At 41.0% G+C, this 20678-nt stretch overlaps 1 protein-coding gene across 1 annotated transcript in view; it reads left to right on the plus strand.

Moving 5' to 3' along the window:
* Positions 1–310: 310 nt before the first annotated feature.
* RTTN (rotatin) overlaps positions 311–20678 on the plus strand; it is a 157079-nt gene continuing 136711 nt past the window's right edge. Inside the window, exons 1-10 of the mRNA XM_044242826.1 lie at positions 311–511; positions 840–1027; positions 1886–2063; positions 2907–2996; positions 5111–5201; positions 6336–6450; positions 7798–7948; positions 12238–12403; positions 14344–14525; positions 17590–17705. Of these exons, the coding sequence (XP_044098761.1) occupies positions 481–511; positions 840–1027; positions 1886–2063; positions 2907–2996; positions 5111–5201; positions 6336–6450; positions 7798–7948; positions 12238–12403; positions 14344–14525; positions 17590–17705 (1308 nt within the window). The 5' untranslated portion in view covers positions 311–480. The remainder of the gene's footprint in view (positions 512–839; positions 1028–1885; positions 2064–2906; positions 2997–5110; positions 5202–6335; positions 6451–7797; positions 7949–12237; positions 12404–14343; positions 14526–17589; positions 17706–20678) is intronic.

Genomic DNA, 20678 nt, shown 5'->3' on the forward strand with positions numbered 1-20678 from the left:
CCGAGACTTGAGACGGGCAGGGCCGGAGCCAGTTTGCAGGGCCCGGTTGGCACCCGTCGGGACCTCTGCAGCCCGCGCCCGAGCCCGCGCTGAGATGCCGGAACCCCAGGAACGTGGGTGCCGTGGCGAGCCCGGAATTCCGGGAACGGAGCACAAATGGGCGAAGACCACAACTCCCGGTGTGCACCGCGGCCGGGACGCGTTCTATTCTCGGCTTGTCTCCTCATTCTTTCCGGTTCTTACGATAGAGACTGCGGTGTAGGAGCTGCTTAGTGGTAATTACAGAGAGACTGTAAGCTTCTGTGGTTTCGCGGGGGCTCACAGTAGCTCACGGGGTGCCTCCTGTTCTTCTGGTGGTTCCCTGCGGCATCGCGGAACTCACCGTCCGACCGCCCGGGTTTCCATGGGGACACTAAGTGTTGACGGACGCTGTGGCGCGGCAGTTTAATTCTCCGGCGGCGGCTGATTGAGCGGGACGAAATGGTCTTGACGGGGCTCATCGGGAAACTCGGTAACAGGCTGAGCTGCCCCTCGCTCCGTCACCCTCCTGTCGTGGCCGCTTGCTGGGAATAGCCGTGTAGCATTCTCTCGGCCGGCCCACCCCGAGCCGGCTTCCTCTCGTCCCGGCCTCGCCGGGGCAGCCCCCGGGGACCCGTCTGGGATTTCGTGTCAACTCGGCCGTTCGCGTCCCGAACGCACCGGAGGCCGCCTGTGAAAAAATCCGGTTTATTTCCCTCTTCGCCCTGCCCTCGTCCCCAGCGTCACTAAGCGGGAGGTCGGGTCGGCCCGGGTGGGCGTCTCCTCGGAGGTGGGCGACGCGCCGCGCGGTGTTTTGACAGGGCACCCGCTGGCCGAGATCCGGGAGCGCGCGCTCGGGAACATCCTGCGCAAGCTGGAGCGCGGCCTGGTCCGCGGCGACGACCTGGCCCGGGAGAGGCCGCTGCTGCTGCACCTGCTGGGCTGGTTCGGCTTCCCGTCCGTGCCGCTGAGGGAGGAGGCGCTCGGCCTGCTCAACACGCTGGCTAAGGTAGGGTCGTTCTGAAGTGAAAGCCGCAGAGCCGGGGCTTCCCAGGCAGGTCGTTGCGGCCCTTCTGGGGAAAGTTAAGTAATTACAACTCTTCCCCCCCTTAAACTAACGAGAGATGTTGAACTTGAATTCCTCAGGGTCTGGGAGGCTCAACTTCCTTTTCTCTTGCTCGTCGCGTTGCCTCGCGCGTGTCTCTGCTGCGCTCTCTGGAGGAGCCGCTTCTGGGTTCTGGCGTGTCCTCCTCCTTGGGGATCCTCTTTGGACGCTGGCAGAGCGGTCCTCCCGCTGTTCGTTTCGTCCTGGTGTTCGGTTAAGCGTAACTCGACGTGTCTGTGTGAGAGAGCCGGCACGGAGCGCGGACAGAAGTCCCTCACGGACGTCCCCTGCCTGTTCTGCGTCTGTTTTCCGGCTCGAGGGGCCTCAGCGCGTGCTGAGAGTAGTTGTCAGGGTTCAGAGGTCAAGCGTGCGGGCGCGACCTTTCCGAACTGTCACTGTGCGGTCAGAGGGGACAGTGACTTTGGCGTCCTCTGGCTGGAGGTAGGAGAGGGTAGGCTGGGAGTCCATGGCCAGAGGCGACCCATTCAGTAAGTAAACGGGAGTTTACAGTGAGCATTTCTAGTGCTCCGTGCTCCGAGTCTGGGCTTTTCCGGACTTACACGTGCGTTACACGTCTCTATAAATCTGTTTCATACACGTGGAAGTTCATTACTTTTCCCTATGTCAATACAAGCTTTATTTTTTTAAAAAAAGGAACATCTACAATACTAAGAATAATTTCATGTTTTTGTTGCTGTCAGACAGAATGTAGAAATTTTGGTACATATGGTTGTTCTCAAGACTCTCCCCTTCTTATTTCAGTATCCGCCAGCCGTCCAGCATTTGGTCGACCTTGGTGCTGTCGAGTTCTTATCGAAACTTCGTTCTAACGTGGAGCCCAATCTGCAGGCTGAAATCGATGGCATTCTGGACGGACTTTTTATTCTTCCTTCAGAAGATGCTGCACTGTATCCTGCGTCTTACCAAACCAGACAAACTGGTAACTCTTTGGAATCAATCTGATGCATTCTGTTAAAATAGAAATGTATTGGTTCTAGTGGTTAATTCTAAGGAGAGGGACCTGAGGTTTAAAAACAAACAAACAAAAAAGAGAGAGATCATTTTCTCACATTAACATACATGAGCTTGACCTTCCCACCCCCCCACAGTTATTCAGAGGAGGGTTCATTTGTATTTGTTGCTTTTTTGGTCAAGCGGCCTAAAAGATGCCAGAGATTTTCTTTTTTGAGATTAGTTTGCCATATTACTTCTGCAGTAATACAAATGATCAACAATAACAGTAATAATGTGTTCCCATTCTAATTGCAACTGAACTTCAGAATATGTAATCACATGTGACAGAATTGTCAAAGGTACTGAAAGAGTGCTTTATTCCTTTGTTTTTGACAACTTTTTCTCTAAAGATGTTAATGAAGGTTAATATCTTTGTTTATGAAGATATTAATAAAGATATTAATGAAGGTTGAAGTGTCAGGAACTACATAATTGGAGTAAGAGAGAGGAAGGAGATGGACTAGGAAGCAGAGATGATTCCTTGAATAAATACTTTGTAACAGATTCTTTATGTATGTTGTGGATATTTTCATTCTAACAAACAGTTGTATTTGCTGAACCATAAAAGAGGGGAATCCCCCCCCCAAAAACTATCTCAGCACTTACACTTTTTTCCTCTATAGGAAGACTCTTCAGATGAACAAATTACTATAACTTTTCCAGTTTTTGAAATGACTGTAAGACTTAAAAGATTAGTATTTGAAAAAAGTAAATTTTACTTTTAGCAAATAAGGAACCAATAATACAGTAATGTATATTTTCTTATCAGAATTGCCACAACAACCTGAAATCTTAATAGGATATTTTCCTCAAGACAAAAGTAATTTCCAACAGATGGAAGTGTCTCCACGACCAATGGGTGTGTATATGTATAGAGAAGTAGATCCTGTCAACCTGGTAAATCAGAAGTTAATGTAATTTTCTTTGTTGTTGTAAAGACTTAAATGTTTCAACACTGAACCAAATGTTTCAGTTTCCTAAAATTAGGACTGTAGAGTCTAAATAGTAACATTTTATGTTATTGTAACTGCATTTGAGCAACTCTGCTGGTGGGTGGTGATGGTGGCAGTAGTTCTCCTGAGCCCGCTGAGCCCAGATTTATCCCGAAAGGTGCCATGAACTAGATACTTGTCTTGGTATTTATTCTCCAGCTCACTAAGTGCTATTGTTCATCCAGTTACTCAAGCCAAAGACTCAGGACCATTTGGGTTTCGTCATTTGTCTTTATCCCAGCATCCGCTTGATGGAAGAGTTCTGATTTAGGGCCTCTTTCTCTCCCTGGAGTCTCATCCAGGTCTTTTCATGTCCGGCTAGGTCTCTGCTCACATGTTACCTCTTTGGAGAGACCCTCCTGAGGACACCTGCCAGTGATCACTTTATGTCTAATTTTCTTCCTAACATACATCATAATCTGAAATTACATATTTATTACCTCTTTTTGTCTTCCTTGTTATAAGTTTAATGATAGTGGTGAACACTGCTTTATCCCCAGTGAGCAGAATGATGCCAAAAACTTCCTAGACACTCAGTGTGTATTCTCCGGATGAATGAATGAATCCTTTCTGGAGTCCCAGTGAAATTGATACTCTTCTATCTCCATTTTACTGATGAAGGCCCTGAGGCTTAGAAAGGATAAAACCTTTGTTCTGGGTGATGTAGTTAGGGAATAATTAAGTAAGCTGTGTCTGACAGCTTATTATTTGCACAGTTGAAATGAAAAGGCTGTGTCCAAGGGTATATCTGCTCATGTCAAGTATTCAGTTTATCTCCGTTTGGAAGCCCTCCATTAATAAAATGCTTCCATAGAAACTCTCTGGTTGAATAACAGCACGAGAAAGACCTGCAGACTTGTTTAGTTGTTAAAATATTTTACCTTTTCTTTCTGTAAAAGTTCTGTTAGACTTGTTAGGGAGCCTCAGTTTTTGAATGGTAGTTTCTTGTGTTCATGATTAAGAGGCTTCACTGAGTGACTGTGAGAGATATCTGAAGGGAGAGAGGACGTCCAGGTCTGGGAAGGTGTGCACTTGAGTGCAGCTGTGGAAAACATTAGAGACTGTTGAGATGGTGATATTTTGTTCCGTGAGTTGCAGTTTGTGGATTGATGATATGGCTTATTTTGGTCACATCTTTTTGTGTGCGGTATAAGTCTGTCCTTCACTCCACCCCCCTTTAACTTTTCTGTTAGAAAATAAATCCTGCTTGGATCTTAGCACTTTTGAAAGAAACAACTGTGCTATATTTGGGAATTTAATAATGCCGTTATCTAAATTCAGTCATTTCATGCTCTTTTCAAAGCATTTGGCAGAGGGAATATTTGCCACTTGGAAGGGTTTATGTAGATACTAGATACTGCTTCTCAGCATTGCCGCCTTAACTTGTACAACACGAGATTCGTTAAAAAATAATTTGAACGGGTAGTTCAACACTGTTGGTTTCTCAGATTTCTTTTCATCTCGAGTGGTGATATTTGATCTTCAACCTTATGGTCTTCAAGTCATCTTCAAAGAGGTTTAAACATCTAACACCATTGAGGATATTTGAACATGACTAATTAAATATAGTGTCTGATTATGTTTATATCATTTTAAATTTCTCCAAATTAAAGATCTCCAAAATGCCAGTTCCTTTTATGTTAAATTTAAGCTGTGTGTTTTGGTTAGCCACAGGGTAAAATAGAAAATGTAATTGAAGCTCTAAATGTCATTCAATATTGGTTTGTATTTATGCCATTCTAATAATATATGGTTCTGTGTAAATTATGAAAACAGAGCTCTGTGACTTATCTTGTTAGGGAACAGATTTGTAGCTGACCTTGTTTGGTATATTTTAGGTCACTGTAACATGTAACTGTAAGATGTAGTGTAAGATGTAACTTTATTTGAAGACTTGTTTTAAGGGTGAAGCTGTATTCTTAGCGTGGTGAGTCTCTCCACATTGCCTTTGATCCCTTAAATTTTGCTGTTCCATTAACAGTAAATCAGACCGTGAAGTGTTTGAAGTTTTCTACGTTTCCTTGGCTACCCCTGACTACAACTGATAGACATGTTCTCTCGTCTAATGAAAGGTATGGTACCTGATGTGGATCATGTATTTTGGTTCATTTATGGCCATTAAATCTGGTTGCCATTATTGTACATTTTCACCAGGAAAAAACATACTAAATGGCTGTGAAAGGTAGTAATGGGAATATATGAGTGATTTTCACTGTTTCAAAAAGCAAGTCAGAAACTTCCTATTTCCCATTATCTGGCTACACATCAAGATTTTGCTTTTGTTTTGTTTTTGTGGTTGGGATCTTGTATGCTTCTTGGTGGTAGGAATCATCTCTAATTGATCAGATTCTCCGATTGGCCATTGCTTAGGCCCTTAGTTAATAAAAATAGAAAAAGATTAAACATAAGTATAGTATTTTTTAGTGGACAATATATTCAGTCGACAGTAAAAAGACCAGCTTGCTAGAGTTAGGACTAGATAAACAGTTGGATGCTATTAAATGCTTTTTGATGCTGCCACTTCCATGGCATCAGTAGATTCTCTTGAAACACCGTATTGAAGAGGTAGAGTCCATGTGGGAAAGCGGCAGGGGTGGTTTTGATGTCAGCTCTGAGGCAGGCCTCAAGGAGGAGCTGTGACTTCTAGTACACACCTCTGGATGGCGGGTGGTGGACTGGAGCTGGGCTGAGAGAGGGGGTATAAATTCTTATGGTGGGAGGTAAACAATTGCCAAATCCCTCGGGAGCACATACTGTCCGAGACGGTGAGGGGTATCCTCTTGGATAAGAGGAGAATCCCAGCTTGATTCACTAGGCCAAGGAAGAGCAGTAAGGAATTTAATTTCTAGAATTACCTTTATACTTGCTCTTACATTTTCTGTCATTTAGCAGATTTCGTTGCATTCTGTGTCTTTTAACTTCATTGATTTCATTTTGAGCATGGTGATGGTCTTGGATTACAGTGGTGGATACTGTGTAGTGCCGGCTCTTGAGGAGGGTCGGTGGGGGATAGAAGGTCCGTGTGCAGTTGCCGGAGTACCACATGTGGGCGGATGGAGGAAGGACCTACCCGTGAGTTCGTGATTAGGGAAAAGATCTAGGAAGGCTGGATAGAGTCATTATGCCACTAGGTTACTTAGAGTCTGGTATACATAAACTTCTTAAGAATAAATAATGCTGTTTACTTATTTATTTATTTCGGGTAGCTCTTTAAGAAGTAGTAACCACACTTTAATTTGGAACACCTGTGAACTATTGAAGGATGTAATCATGCAAGATTTTCCTGCTGAAATTTTCCTTCAAAGGCCAAAAATTGTTCAGGTATGTATCCTCTGTAATTGTTTTAGATTTTGAAATAGAGAACTTTTTTTTTTTTTTTTTAGAGATTTTATTTGTCTGACAGAGAGAGACACAGCAAGAGAGAGACACAAGCAGGGGGAGCGGGAGAGGGAGAAGCAGGCTTTCCACCACGCAGAGAGTGCAGCATGGGGCCCAAACCCAGGACCCCAGGATCATGATCTGAGCCGAAGGCAGATGTTTAACGACTGATGTGAGCATCCCGAAACAGAGAAGTTTTTATAGTGAAACAAATTTTGGAAAGTAGGAGTCCTTGGGAAGGAATATACTATATTTGAAAAATGAGGTATTTGGTTCCTGAAATCACTTCTGCTCCAACTTCTTTGGATAGTGGTAGTTCTTCAAATAGGAGGTAGTCTTGTTTGACACATACAGGTCCAGTTTGGCCACCTTGAATTTACCTTTTATGGGTCACTTAAAGAGGAGAATAGACTTTGGAAATTGAGATTTGACAGCAGTAACCCTTCTTCTTCTTCTTCTTTTTTTAATAAAGATTTTATTTATTTATTTGACAGAGACATGGCGAGAGAGGGAACACGGCGAGTGAGTGGGAGAGGGAGAAGCAGGCTTCCTGCTGAACGGGAGCCTGATGCAGGGCTCGATCCCAGGACCCTGGGCTCATGACCTGAGTTGAGGGCAGACGTCTAATGACTGAGGCACTCAGACGCCCCACCAGTAACCCTTCTTAGCAGTGAGAACAGCATTGCCTTTTGAGTATCTAGGATGTGTAAGGCGCAGTGTTAGATGCTGTGGAAATAGAGAGTAGTGAGCAGTTCAGGTGGATTCTTTACAGTCTAGTCTGTTGTTTAATAGTAGAGCTTGGGATATGGGGTCTGGGATCGTGGTGTAGCCACAGCTGCTGATAATGCCCCAGCACCCTCATTCCGCAATCCCAGGGCTGGAGTGCGTGCCTCTGAATGGCAACTATTAATACATACTGTTGCAGTTGTCGAAAGATAGCAGAGGAAAAGCTGTTAGTTGCCAAAAGGTGGCAAAATGATTTAGCTGTTTGAGATGCTGAAGGCTTGCTGTGATTTTTAAAAAGTATGGTATAACTTAATGTTCCGAATGGGGAATAATTTGTGTGTTCTCTCAGAATAAGTACTCAGCCAACAGATTTTAGATATAACAAACACTATTTAAATTTTGTTTTGTTTTGTCCCATCTTCTGGCATTATGCTAAGTCAATTTTGCCTATTGGTTTATAGATATTTTTCAAGTTATTTTATTTCCTTTGGTTATTCATTTGACCTTACTTAAACTCCACACCCACCTTCCTTTGATCATTTTCCTTGCTCTTCTTTATTTCAGAGCCTTTTATCTCTGTTGAAACTGGCCTTCGGAGGAGATGGAAAACATCGCCTGGCGTTACAGTCAGTGTCTTGCTTGCAGCAGCTGTGCACGTACTTAAGAAACAGACTTAACTTTCACCGAGATCCAGGTTTTTTCTCTAGTAAACAAGGTATTTGTTTATTTATTCATTAGTCACTGGTGGTATTTACAGATGCTTCTGAGTACTCCCTATTATACTTACTGTGTAAATTTTCATAAACCCCTCATTCCTAAATGTAATTAAATGATCATCTTTGAAAACCAATTGTGTGTAGGACAGAACCTCTCCTGCTCCCATCCTCGTTTTTTGGTAACAGCCATTGGCAAGATGTTTTTTTTTCTCTTATGTGTACAGTGTTGTTGGCAGCTAGGGACCAGAATTCTGAGTTCAGCTATTCATGTGGGACTGTGGGCATTTTATAAAGTTACTTGTATTAGTAGATTGTTTGATTTGAAAAAGAACAATTTGTAATTTTTTAATAAATATTTGTTTAGGGGCACCTGGGTGGCCCAGTGGGTTAAGCCTCTGCCTTTGGCTTAGGTCATGATCCCGGGGTCTTGGGATCGAGCCCTGCATCAGGCTCTCTGCTCAGCAGGGAGCCTGCTTCCCTTCCTCTCTCTTTGTCTGGCTCTTGGCCTACTTGTAATCTCTGTCAAATAAATAAATAAAATTAAAAAAAATTTGTTTAACATTTGGTCTATTTAATTAATTTAATTAATTTATTTTAAAATAACCTCTGCACCCAACGTGGGTATTGAACTCACAACCCCAGGATCAAGAGTTGCATGTACTACCGACCGAGCCAGCCAGGTGCCCTCAGTTTGTATTTTATGAAAACTGTTTTTATGCAACTTGTGATGTAGAGAGTAGTTTTAATGTGTAATGGTGCCAGACTTTGAAGGGAGAAGGCACCATCTAATGGCCAAATAGAGCACTATCTGGCTCTGTCAAAACACTATAACTTAGGAATTCTGTGCACTTGCTTTGAAAGTTGAATGTTAAATTACAGTGATTTGTCATCATGCTTCACACTTAATCCCTATTCTGTTCAGAGCTTCACTGGCCCTGTACTACTTGCATACTTATGCTATATATTAATTTTATTATATATCTCAGGGTGTAGGGTTCCTCATTAACATTCTTGAGCTAGAGCATTTTGCAAATGACTGATAACAGATCTGCAGGTTCCCTATATTTAATCAGATTAAGAGTTATAATGTTGATAAAAATAGTATCGTTGAAGATTTTTTCATGTATTGAATGTTTATTTGTCTCCAACTATATGCCAGCTGATGTTCTAGGCTCTGTGGGATATAACCCTGAACAAAGCAGATAAGGTCCCCACCCTTCTGAGCTTATCCATGAGAAGGTTGGAGACAGCTAGTAAACGAGTAGACAAGTTTGTTTCAGGTCAGAAGTGCTGGAAGGAAATACGAAGGGTCATGTGACTGAAGGTGACCAGGGAACCCCAGCTTACCTGGATAGGATTGGCAGGGAGAGCCTCTCAGAGGAGGTGATCTGAAGGGTGAGAAGGAACCATCCACCTGAGCTGCAGGAACAGTGTTCCTGGCTGGTTGGGGGTCTTGGAAATGAGGTGACCTGCCTGAGGAAAGGAAGCCAGGCCGCCATGGGAGTGGATGCAGTAAGCGGGAAATGGGGAGTAAGGAGGGACTGGGGTGAGATCAGAGAGGTAGCCAGGGGCCACAGTGCTTTGGGATTTGTAGATCTTGGGAAGCGTTTCATATTTTCTTTGCAGTGCAGTGAGAAAGCTGGGGAACTTTCTTTTTTCCACTTCAGATGCCTTTATTTTATTTAATCCCATAAAAATATGATAAAATATATATAGCATAAAATCTGCCATCATAACCATTTAGAAGTGTGCAATTTTGTTGGCATTAATTGCTTTCACACTCTTGTGCAACCATCACCATTATCTGTTCTCAAACGTTTATCACCCTAAATAGAAGAACTGTGACTGTACCCCTGCTCTTCATGTCCCCTTCTCTCGGCAGCACCTCAGCTATGTTCTGTCTCTAAATTTGTTCTTGGTACCTCACAGAAGCGGAGTCCTACAGCGTTTGTCCTTTTGTGTCCGGCTCGTCATGTTCTGAGCGTCACGTTCTCAGGGGTCGTCCATGTTTCAGCTGTGTCACGACTTCATTCCTTTTTATGGATGAATAATGTTCTGCTGCGTGGCTATGCCACATTTGGCTTATTCATTTATCTGTTGAGGGACACTTGAGTCGTTCTTACCCGTTGGCTCTTGTGAATAATGTTTTGGTAAATATTGGCATATCTGAGCCCGTTTTCAGTTCTGTTGGGTATATACCGAGGAGTGGAGTGGCGGGGTCATGTTAATTCTACAGTTAGCTGTCTGAGGAACAAGGAGACTGTTTGCCACCGTGGCTGTCTGATTTTACGTCCCCCCTGGCAACCTGTGAGACTTCCAGTTTCTCCACATGCTGTCAACACTTGTTATTTTCCCATTTTATCTTATTTCATTTATTTGTCTTTAAAAGGTTTTATTTATTTGAGAGAGATCACACAAGAGAGAGCCCGAGCAGGGAGGAGGGGTAGAGAGAGCAGGGAGATTCAAGGCTCTATCCCAGTTTCTAACCCTGAAATAAAGGCAGCTCAGTACCCTGAGCTAAAGACAGATGCTTAACTGACTGAGCCAACCAGGCACTCTGTTTTCCCTTTTTAAAATCATAGTCAACCTAGTAGGTGTGAGGTGGTAGGTATTTCATTGTGGTTCTGATTTATTTCCCTGAAGACTCAGTAGTCTTAATGATTAGTGATTTGAATGACTTTAATGATTAGTGATTTCCTAGTGACTTTTTACATGCAGACCAGCCATTTGTGTGTCTTCTTTGGAAAACTGTCTTTTTAAGTCTTTGCCCATTTTCTAAATTGGATGTTTTTTTTTTTCATTTTTAAGATTTTTATTTACTTATTTTATTTTATTATTTTTTTAAAGATTTATTTATTTGAGAGAGATAGAGAGCACAGGTAGGCAGGAGGGAAAGGGAGAAGCAGACTCCCTGCTTAGCTATTGATGCAGGGCTCAATCCCAGGACCCCGAGATCACGACCCAAACTGTACACAGCTGCTTAACCAACTGAGCTTCCCCTTATTTACTTATTTTAGAGAGAGGGAGAGCATTGTGGGAGGTTTGAGGGGAGAGTGGGGCAGAAAGAGAGAGAAAATCTCAAGCAGATTCCTTGCTGAGCATGGAACTCGAGGTGGGATTTTATCTTATGACCATGAGATCGTGACCTGAGCCAAAATCAAGAGCTGGAAGCTCAACCGACTGACACACCCACGTGCCCGTGGTTTTTTGAGTTTTTGTTTGTTTGTTTGTTTGCTTGTTTTCTTGTTGAGTTTTAAGAGTTCTTTATATACCCTGATTTTAAGTCTATTTTAGATACATGATCTGCAAATATTTTTTTTTCAGTCTGTAGGTTTTCAGTTTCTTGAATGTCCTTTGATGCACAAAAGTTTTTGATTTTGGTGACGTCCAGTTTATCTTTGTTTTCTTTGGTCCTGCTTTTGGTTTCATGTATTGCCAATCCAAGATCATGAAGGTTTACTTCTATATTTTCTGCTAAGAGCTTTATGGTTTTAACTCTCATATATAGGCTTAATTTTTGAGTTCCTTTTTACATTTGGTTTCAGTTCATTTTTGAGTTCATTTTTTTTTTAAAGATTTTATTTATTTATTTAACAGACAGAGATCACAAGTGGGCAGAGAGGCAGGCTGGGGCAGGGGAAAGCAGGCTTCCTGCTGAGCAGAGAGCCCCATGTGGGGCTCCATTCCAGGACCCTGGGATCATGACCTGAGTTGAAGGCAGAGACTTAACCTACTGAGCCATCAGGCACCCCTTGATTTCCTTTAAAAAAAAAAAAAAAAGATTTATTTATTTATTTGACAGACAGAGATCACAAGTAGGCAGAGAGGCAGGCAGAGAAAGAGGAGGAAGCAGGCTCCCCACCAAGCAGCTCAATGTGGGGCTCGATCCCAGGACCCTGGGACCACGACCTGAACTGAAGGCAGAGGCTTTAACCCACTGAGCCACCCAGGCGCCCCTTTGATTTCATTTTTATATGTGCTTTGAGGTAGGGTTTCTCGTAGAATTTCGAGCAGGGGTGTGCATGACCTTTTATTCTGCTTTGGCAGTCCTGGATGTTGTAAGTCAATTATGCTGGCTAGAAGGCTACATGTAATCAGGTCAGTTAGTTATAAATCTAAATGTGCTAAGTGAATACTTGCAGAAAAGGTTGACCTTTACTTTCACCTCAGTAGAAGTGTTTCTACTATCTTAACTTTGTTAATGTTTTTTGGAAGAATGGCATATAAAAGCTGTATAATCATCACTTGTTGGCATTGAGGGATAATTTCATTCTTTTCTCCCCCTCAGATGTCGTTTCCCAAAATTCTTCTTTGTCTTACTGTCATGAAGTTAGAGTTGCTCATCATTCCCAGAATCCTTCTCCAGGAAGCAGTAGTCCCCGGCCTTCTGTGGTCGGACGCACAGGCCAGCGACCCAGAGGAGATGGCCAGGATTGGGATGCCGTGTCTTCCAGGTGAACCCTGAAAAGCCCAGTTAACGCGTGTGTGTGTTTTAATCTCAGAGGGAGATTAATAATTTTTCTCTGTCTTGTCTTTCGGAACACTACCATAAGTATTGGCCTTGTGTTGAATCAGTGGTTTTCATACTTTTTTGACCATGACCCACAGTAAGAAATCATATTACATTGAATTCAATATGCCATACACAGTCACATGCCTTTACATATGTGTGTATGTATGTTTGCATGTGTGTACGCCTGTGTGTCTGTCCCTTTCAAAAAAAGATGTTCACAAAGTAGTACTTTGATTCCATATGGCATGTAGTCAATGATATTTTCTGTTCTTTTTTATTTTATTAAAAAATAGTGAAGATTCTGGCCTCTTAAGTTGTTTTTATCAGCCACAGATGAAATGTGATCTAGTTTAAAAACATAGCTTTAAATGATAGATACATTTTGATGGTATTTCAAACCGTCATATGTAAGTTTAATTATAATTTAAATGAATCAGTATTACTATTAAAGGGAATGATGAAAGACTATAAAACATTCCTTTCCAATGCACAATTTACGGAATTTTACTTATTTATATAAATAGATATTTTTATATATCAATTTTTTATAATCAATTTAAGGGGATTGGTGTGGTATTTGTGTGTTACCTCATCCTTAGGCTACAAGCATCTTCTAAACATACTAGTTTCTTCCTTGGTGCTGTTTTAATAAATGCTCGGTGAGATGAGCCCTCATTGTTGGAGTGATTACTTACTCGTGTCACTGCTGCTGCTCCACTCGGACACTGATTCACGCTGTCTGCATGCTTGGTGTTACGCCAAGTGCTGTACATGCTTTATCTCCTTTAGTTGTCCTCCTGACAGTCCTGTAATAGATTGGTATTATCTTCATCATCATTTCAGACAAACCTGGTTTGGAAAGGCAATGAGCCTTATCACAGTTTATACAGTTGGTGAAGAGGAGGGCAGGGGTTTGAACAGTATGATCTGAGAGCCCGTGCCTAATCCTTCTGTAGGAGCGGGTATTGGTCAGACACAGTTTTCTCTTTACCCTTATAAAGCCTTTCTCCCTCATTCTCTGAGATGTATCTAGTGTGCTGCATGGTTATATCTTTTCACTCCTCGCTGAATACCTTCCTCATGGAGCTTTTAGAGTTTGAGGGAAGCCCACCTCCTTTTCATATTTTGCGTTGTTGAAATTGAAGAAATGACAGAACATGTTTTAAATTTTGGAAGTTTTACATGATCAGTAGCATTAGTGTATCTGTGATTCAGCTTCAATTATGGATAACGTTAAAAGTAAAAAATTTGAGGTCTTTTGTAAATGTGAGGTTCAGGCCTTTCTATAGCATTTTATCCCCATCCCATCATTTGACACCCAAGGTAAGAATTCTTTATGAAGAAGGTCAAGAAAGATGGGATGTTCCACTTTTTGGTATAATTTCAAAATCATGATGTGATGTTGAATATACTAAATGAAGTTATCCCTTTTTCCTCATGTTTTTCTGGCATTTTTTAGCATTCTTCAGTTGCTAACATTGGCTTACTTGGAACATTTGGTGAAAATCACAGAAAATCTAGGAAAGTAAACGATTTAGTTTTGCCTCTGTAAGTTGATTACAGAAGAACTTTGCTGTGAATTGGCTTGATCTTCTTTAGAAACGAATGGGTTATTAGTGCTAATGTTGATTGCTCTTACAGGAATTTTAAGAACATCATTTTGAAAAGCAATATATAGATGCATTTTTGGTTTCATTTACAATTTCAACTCCTCGTTATGGAATTTAATCTTATAAATTTGTCAGGGTTTCTCAAATCTGAGCAGGCTTGTTGCATGTTGTGTCCAATGTGAAGCTTCTTACATGCCAGACGGCCGAGAGTCAGTAAACCTATTTGTGGACTGTCTCCACATTCGAGGATTATCCTTTGTTTATTTTGCAGTGGAAGTAGTGGTCATGTTCCAGTGAACTCTCGGGTGTCTGTGCATTCGCCTTTGGATGTGGTACACATAGATCTGCCGGAGCTGGAGACGGAGGACACGCTCGAGCTGCAGTTCCAGCAGCTCAGTCTTCCCCAGTTCTGTGTCTCTATCCTGGAATCAGCAGTTCCTCTCTTAAGAACAGGTTAGTTTTTGAAGTTACAGTTCTTTTTATATAATTTGTCTTTGTTTTGTCTGTTTTCAGGGATTTTTCTTTTCACCTAAGTTATGACATTTAGAATCTGTATTTACTTATCTTTTAGGATACAAATTTTTCTTTTCCTTTTTTTTTTTTAAATTTTATTAATTTTTTTGAGAGAAAGAGAGAGAGCACACATGCGAGCCTGAGCAGAAGGGAGGGGCGGAGGGTGGAGCACACTCCGCTGCTGAGCAGGGAGCCTGGCACACTGGACTGGATTCCAGGAGCCCAGGATCATGACCTGAGCCAAAGGCAGATGCTTAACCGACTGAGCCACCCAGGCGCCCCTGGGATACAAATTCTTAAGTGCTTAATAAAGTCTTATTAAATGTGGATGCCGTGACCAGTGTTTAGATAGAGTATTCCCTTCCATTTATGACTTTTATTGCACAGGATTCCACTTTTGTATGGCTGTTTGAAACGTAAGCTCTGAACAAACAGTGCAGCCAGAGTAAGTTAGAGAAGGTGGGCCAGCATTAATGGAGCAGGATAAAAGACTCTTTGGCTTTCGCCCTTTGGAAACTTTTTGAGTTGCTCTCAGTTGCTCAGTTTTCCCCACTCAGTTTATAGTTAAGCCATGAAAATGTGAAAAACAACCCCCAAACTGGATTCTTACCCTTTGCAATTATTTCTTTTTCTAAGGAAAAAAAAAAAAAACCCAAACTCAAAAAACCTAGCAATCTGCGGTTGCTCTTTCTCTCAAATGTGCTGGGTAAATCTGCAAAGATATACTCAAGTACTTAAGTATACATTGTAATATAGTTGTAATTTTAGTGAAGTGTGATAGGAACAGTAATAATACTTCCAGTGTTCCAGAGACTTTAGGACTAGAAGAGCAGTTCCCGTTGGCTTTGTGTGCGTGATTTCATGCATTTCTCTCACCATCCCATTGTACCTTTCCAAAAGCGGGAATTACTACTTTCATCCCCATTTCACAAATGAGAAAACTGAGGCTTAGAGTGGTTTAGAAACTTATCCAAAGTCAAACAGCTAAAACAGCTAAAAACCTTGAACCAAGGTTCTTCTAAAGCCAGTGTCCAATGCTCCTAAGCACTTAGCATTTTGTGAGGTACAAAAAGGTTTGGAAGCAGTAACGATTTTTTTGTTCTCTAACTATACATTTTCAGTAGTTGATAAACTTGTCAAGATATAAATACAAGATAAACAGGATATGTATTTTATGATCTGTACAGGCTCAATTAAAAAAATCTATCCTATTTCAATGATTTCTCAAGCACTGTGTCTAATTTTTGCCTGTTTGGTGGTATAGTGGGGTGGGAAGCAGGGCAGAGGTCTATATTGGGGAAGCATTAAAAATGTTTCTATCCTGGGGTGCCTGGGTGGCTCAGTGGGTTAAGCCGCTGCCTTTGGCTCAGGTCATGATCTCAGGGTCCTGGGATCGAGTCCCGCATAAAATAAAGATTTTATTTATTTATTTATTTGACGGAGAGAAATCACAAGTAAATGGAGAGGCAGGCAGAGAGAGAGAGAGAGGGAAGCAGGCTCCCTGCCGAGCAGAGAGCCCGATGCGGGACTCGATCCCAGGACCCTGAGATCATGACCTGAGCCAAAGGCAGCGGCTTAACCCACTGAGCCACCCAGGTGCCCAATAAATAAAATCTTTAAAAAAAAAAAAAAGTTTCTATCCCGAGGAAACCCAAATAACCGTAACTTAGCACTGACTGAGTAACTCTGCTTCCAGGAGTTAGAAGCACATATTAATTCATGTACTAGTAGTGTGAAATAAAGAAAGGCTGAACTTTGGCATCAGAAAGTATATATGTTTGTCTGCATGCTGTACTGAGAACAGTTTTAGATTTAATGATTTCTCATTTAACCTTTTCTTAATTTGCTGTAAAAAGTCAGATTGATAATTATAAAGCTATAGCTTGGTACATAAAATTTTCTAAATGTTCTCTTGCCCTTTTGTGTTAAATTATTGCATAATTTGTTATTGTTCAATATCATAAGAGGTTTCTAAGAGGACTTGCTCCAGCTGTTCTAATGGGACAATTACTCTAGACCCTTATGATCTTGTAGTTTGCTTTACTTTTAGTCATTGAAAACTGACCTTTGGTGTGTGGGAAGTCTTGAATGAATGTTCACCTTATGGTTAGTAGAGTTCCTTTGTTATTCTGTCTCTGGAGAAAAGGGATTGCTTTGGTGGGTGTGACAGAACAGTTTCTTTGGAATTTTTTTTTTTTTTTAAGACTTATTTATTTTAGAGAGAGAGAGAGAGAGAAAGTGTGAGTGCATATGAGCAAGGGGGCAGGGCGGGGCGGGGCGGGGCGGGGTGGTTGGGTAGAGAGAATCCTTAAGTATAGTCCATGCTGAGCAGAGAGCCTGACTTGGGGCTCTATCCCAGGACCCAGAGGTCATGATCTGAGCTGAAATCAAGAGTCAGATCCTCAACTAACTGAGCCACCCACGTGCCCCTCTTTTGGAATTTTTATAGAATTTTAAGTCCATAGAGGCTTGATAACCTGTTTGAGATGGATTTTCTTGACATTTCTTCAGGAAATGCCATCATGCACATTTATTCCTTTAGTTGTCCAGTGCAAGCTCAGCTTCCCAGACCACTCAGCTGTGGTGTGATACTTACTTCTGACAAGGGCCTTTTAGTGCTAAGTTTCAGAGAATGCATTTTCTAAACCTAACCTGGTGCTTTCTTACATATTACATGTAACATGGAAAGTCTCTGGATTAGCAAAATTTTAATCTATCTATCTCACAGTATTTTTAGTTAGATTTTGCTACTTTCTTTTTGAACATCTTTCTCATTTATGAGCACATTGAATTTGTTGTAAATAGTATTGTGATTGCAACAGAGGTGTTAATGGTTGTTATAGATTGTGACTTCCCTATTCATCTATTTCAGTGATTCTAAAGACATCAAAAAATAAAAAGAGAAATGGGAGTTTGGGGGCATGACTAGAGGATTGGGCAGTATGCTATGTAGCTGTTCATTTGAAAGTTAACTTTTTAAATTCTCTCCTGTTTATATATCTAGGTAGTAGACAAGTGATAATAAGAGTTCTGGAATTGCTTGCAGAGGATCTGATACTTATTGGTGAAGCGATTTCAGAAGACATCTGGGATGACAACAGCCTTTTTGCTATAGATATGGTGAGGATCAGTAATTTCCTTGGGATATGGTAAATAGTGTTTTATTTTATTTTGGTCCTTTTAAGCTGGTTTCATTGTCTCATTAGTCTTTGAAAGCTTTCTTTCTAACCACTATGTCCCAGGCTTATTTTGTGCATTCTGGAACAAGCCATTTCACTAGAAATTCTGGTTACTTTAACTAATTATTCTGGTTACTTGTCATGGGGGGGATATATATACTGAGACTAAAAACGGGGCAATGGGGTCCTTATAGCTATTGTCTTACAATTTTTTTTTTTAGTAATTGAACTGGGAAATAATATATTTTAAAAAATGAACTTAGATCGATATTTTTCTGATTTTAACCTTATATTTTCTTGCTCATATTTTGTACTGTTGCTCATAAAAAGTCTTAGTTTTTGGCAATAAAGCTTATTAGCTCTAACCTTCAGCACATAACTAAGTAATTTCAGAATAGCAGTGTTAGTATCATTGTGGTCACTGACTGATAATGGTCAAGAGTTCTTGGCAGTTCTTTTTGACTCAGATTAAATCTCACTAAGAATATGCAGTCAGGGGGTGCCTGGGTGGCTCAGTGGGTTAAGCCTCTGCCTTTGGCTCAGGTCATGGTCCCAGAGTCCTGGGATCGAGCCCGCATCGGGCTCTCTGCTCTGTGGGGAGCCTGCTTCCTCCTCTCTCTCTGCCTGCCTCTGCCTACTTGTGATCTCTGTCAGATAAATAAAGAAAAAAATCTTAAAAAAAAAAAAAAAAAGAATATGCAGTCAAGAGGCACCTGGGTGGCTCAGGTGGTTGAGCACCAAACTCTTGATTCAACTCAGGTGATTATCTTAGAGTCACGAGGTTGAGCCCTGTGTTGGGCTCTGTGCTGAGCGTACAGTCTGCTTGATATTCTCTCTCTCCCTCTGCCCCTCCCCCCACTCAAGCTCTCTCTTGCATGTACTTTCTCTCCCTCTCTAAAATAAATGAATAAAATCTTTAAAAGAAAAAGGAATATACAGTCAAAAAATGTGCATCAAAGTCACTTGAAAGAATTCTTTTTTCTGTTAACAATTTCTTATATGGTTATATTTGTTTTAATTTATTTTTACTTTTGGGAATTGTTTTCTCATAAACATGTAATTCAGAGATGTTCCCCTGTCATCCTGTTCTCTGTTCATTTTTTCCATTTTATTTTAGTTTTTGCAAATATTAGCAAGTAAGCATGTAGATTGTCATTGCTCTTCTCACACCTTACATAAGAGGTAGTATGTCACATGTGGTTTTCCACCTTGTTCTTAGACCTTAAAAATATATCCCGTGTGCATGGAATAATAGGTATGGAGATATTTCATGTCCATATGTGGAGGTGTTCATCGTTCTGTTTTATAGGCTACAAGTGTCTTAGTGTGTGTTTATTCGCCAGTCTCCTGTTGTTGGACACAATTGCTAATACAAATTGTGTTCTGTGAATAACGTGCATATGTCATTTCATACATGTACAAGTGTGTCTCTAGGGTAGTTTTCTTTAAGTTAAGATTGTTGCACATCAAAACAGTTGTCAGAGGAAGGGTGGTTGTGGGGACCAGCAAAATGGATGAAGGGGAGTGAGAGGTACAGGCTTCTAGTTAGGGAATGTCTAATTTGTGGGGGTGAAAGGTACAGCAGTAAACCATAGGGAATATGATCAGTGATACTTTAATAGCATTATATGGTGACAGGTTGCTATACTGGTGAGCATAGCACAGAGTATATAGTTGTGGAATCACTGTGTTGTATACCTGAATCTAAATGTAGCATTACACTGTGTGACAACTATACTTAAATTGAAAAAGTATGTGTATTTTAAATCTTAGATATTGTTGCATTCACCAGCAGTTTATTGGAAGGTGTTTTCTCCTACACACACAGCAGTAGGGTTTATAGTCAAACCTCAGATTTTTGCCATTCTGGTAAGTGAGATACGGTATGTCAGTGTAGTATTAATTTGCTCTTCTCTGTGAGTAGAGCTGAACATCTTTTTGTAACTTTAAGGGTCATTTTCTTTTCTTTTTCTGTAAATAGTCCGGGCATTTATCCATTTTTCATCCATTTATTTCTTGGGTCATTGGTCTTTTGTTCTTTTAACTGATTTCTATGAGCTTTTATATATTAAAGGGACATTGACTTTCCAAGACAAGTTGCTGTTTTATTTCCTCAGGTCTGTCTGCCTGCCTTCTTTCCTTTCCTCTCCTTCCATCCTCCTTCCCTGCCTCCCTGCCTCCCTTCCTTCTTGACTTTCCTACTGATGCTTTGGTGAGTGCAACATCTTTTATTCATTTGTTTGATTTTTTGAAAAGATTTATTTATTTGAGAGAGAGAGTGTGAGCACAGATGGGAGGGGTAGAGGGAGAGGCAGAGAGAGAATTTTCAGCAGACTCCCCACTGAGCGAGGACTCCATCCCACAGCCTTGAGATCATGACCTGAGCCAAAATCAAGAGTTGGACGCTTAACCGACTGAGTTACGGGAACCCCTTCACATGTGAATTTTTATATAGCTGGCTTTGTCAGTTTTTTTTTTTTTAATCTGTTCTAGATTTTGAATCATAGAAAGATTTTCTTCACACCTTAGGAAAAACATGCTTTATCTTTCCATTTCTTGAAGTCTACTTTTTTGTCTTTCAAGAATATTTTTCTCATATAGATTTTGTACATTATTTATTGTTTATTCATATGTATGTGTGTGAATATATATTTGTGTGGGTGTTTAACAACTTCATTGATATAAGTTGCAGGTGTTTTAAAAAGTTTCTTGATACATTGACGTATGGATATACATGATATAGATTAGTTTGCATTTTCTATGTAGAATTCATATGCTTTTTTGTCTGCTATCTTTCAGTAGGATTACTCTGAGATGCTGCCATGTTGATGCGTGTATCAGTAGTTCATTTTATTACTCGATGCCATGTTCTTGGCTATTTGTATTTCAGTAGAGAAGATAGTTTTGGAGAATA

The sequence above is a fragment of the Neovison vison genome, chromosome 3 (genome assembly GCF_020171115.1).
Source record: "Neovison vison isolate M4711 chromosome 3, ASM_NN_V1, whole genome shotgun sequence".
Taxonomy (NCBI): domain Eukaryota; kingdom Metazoa; phylum Chordata; class Mammalia; order Carnivora; family Mustelidae; genus Neogale; species Neogale vison.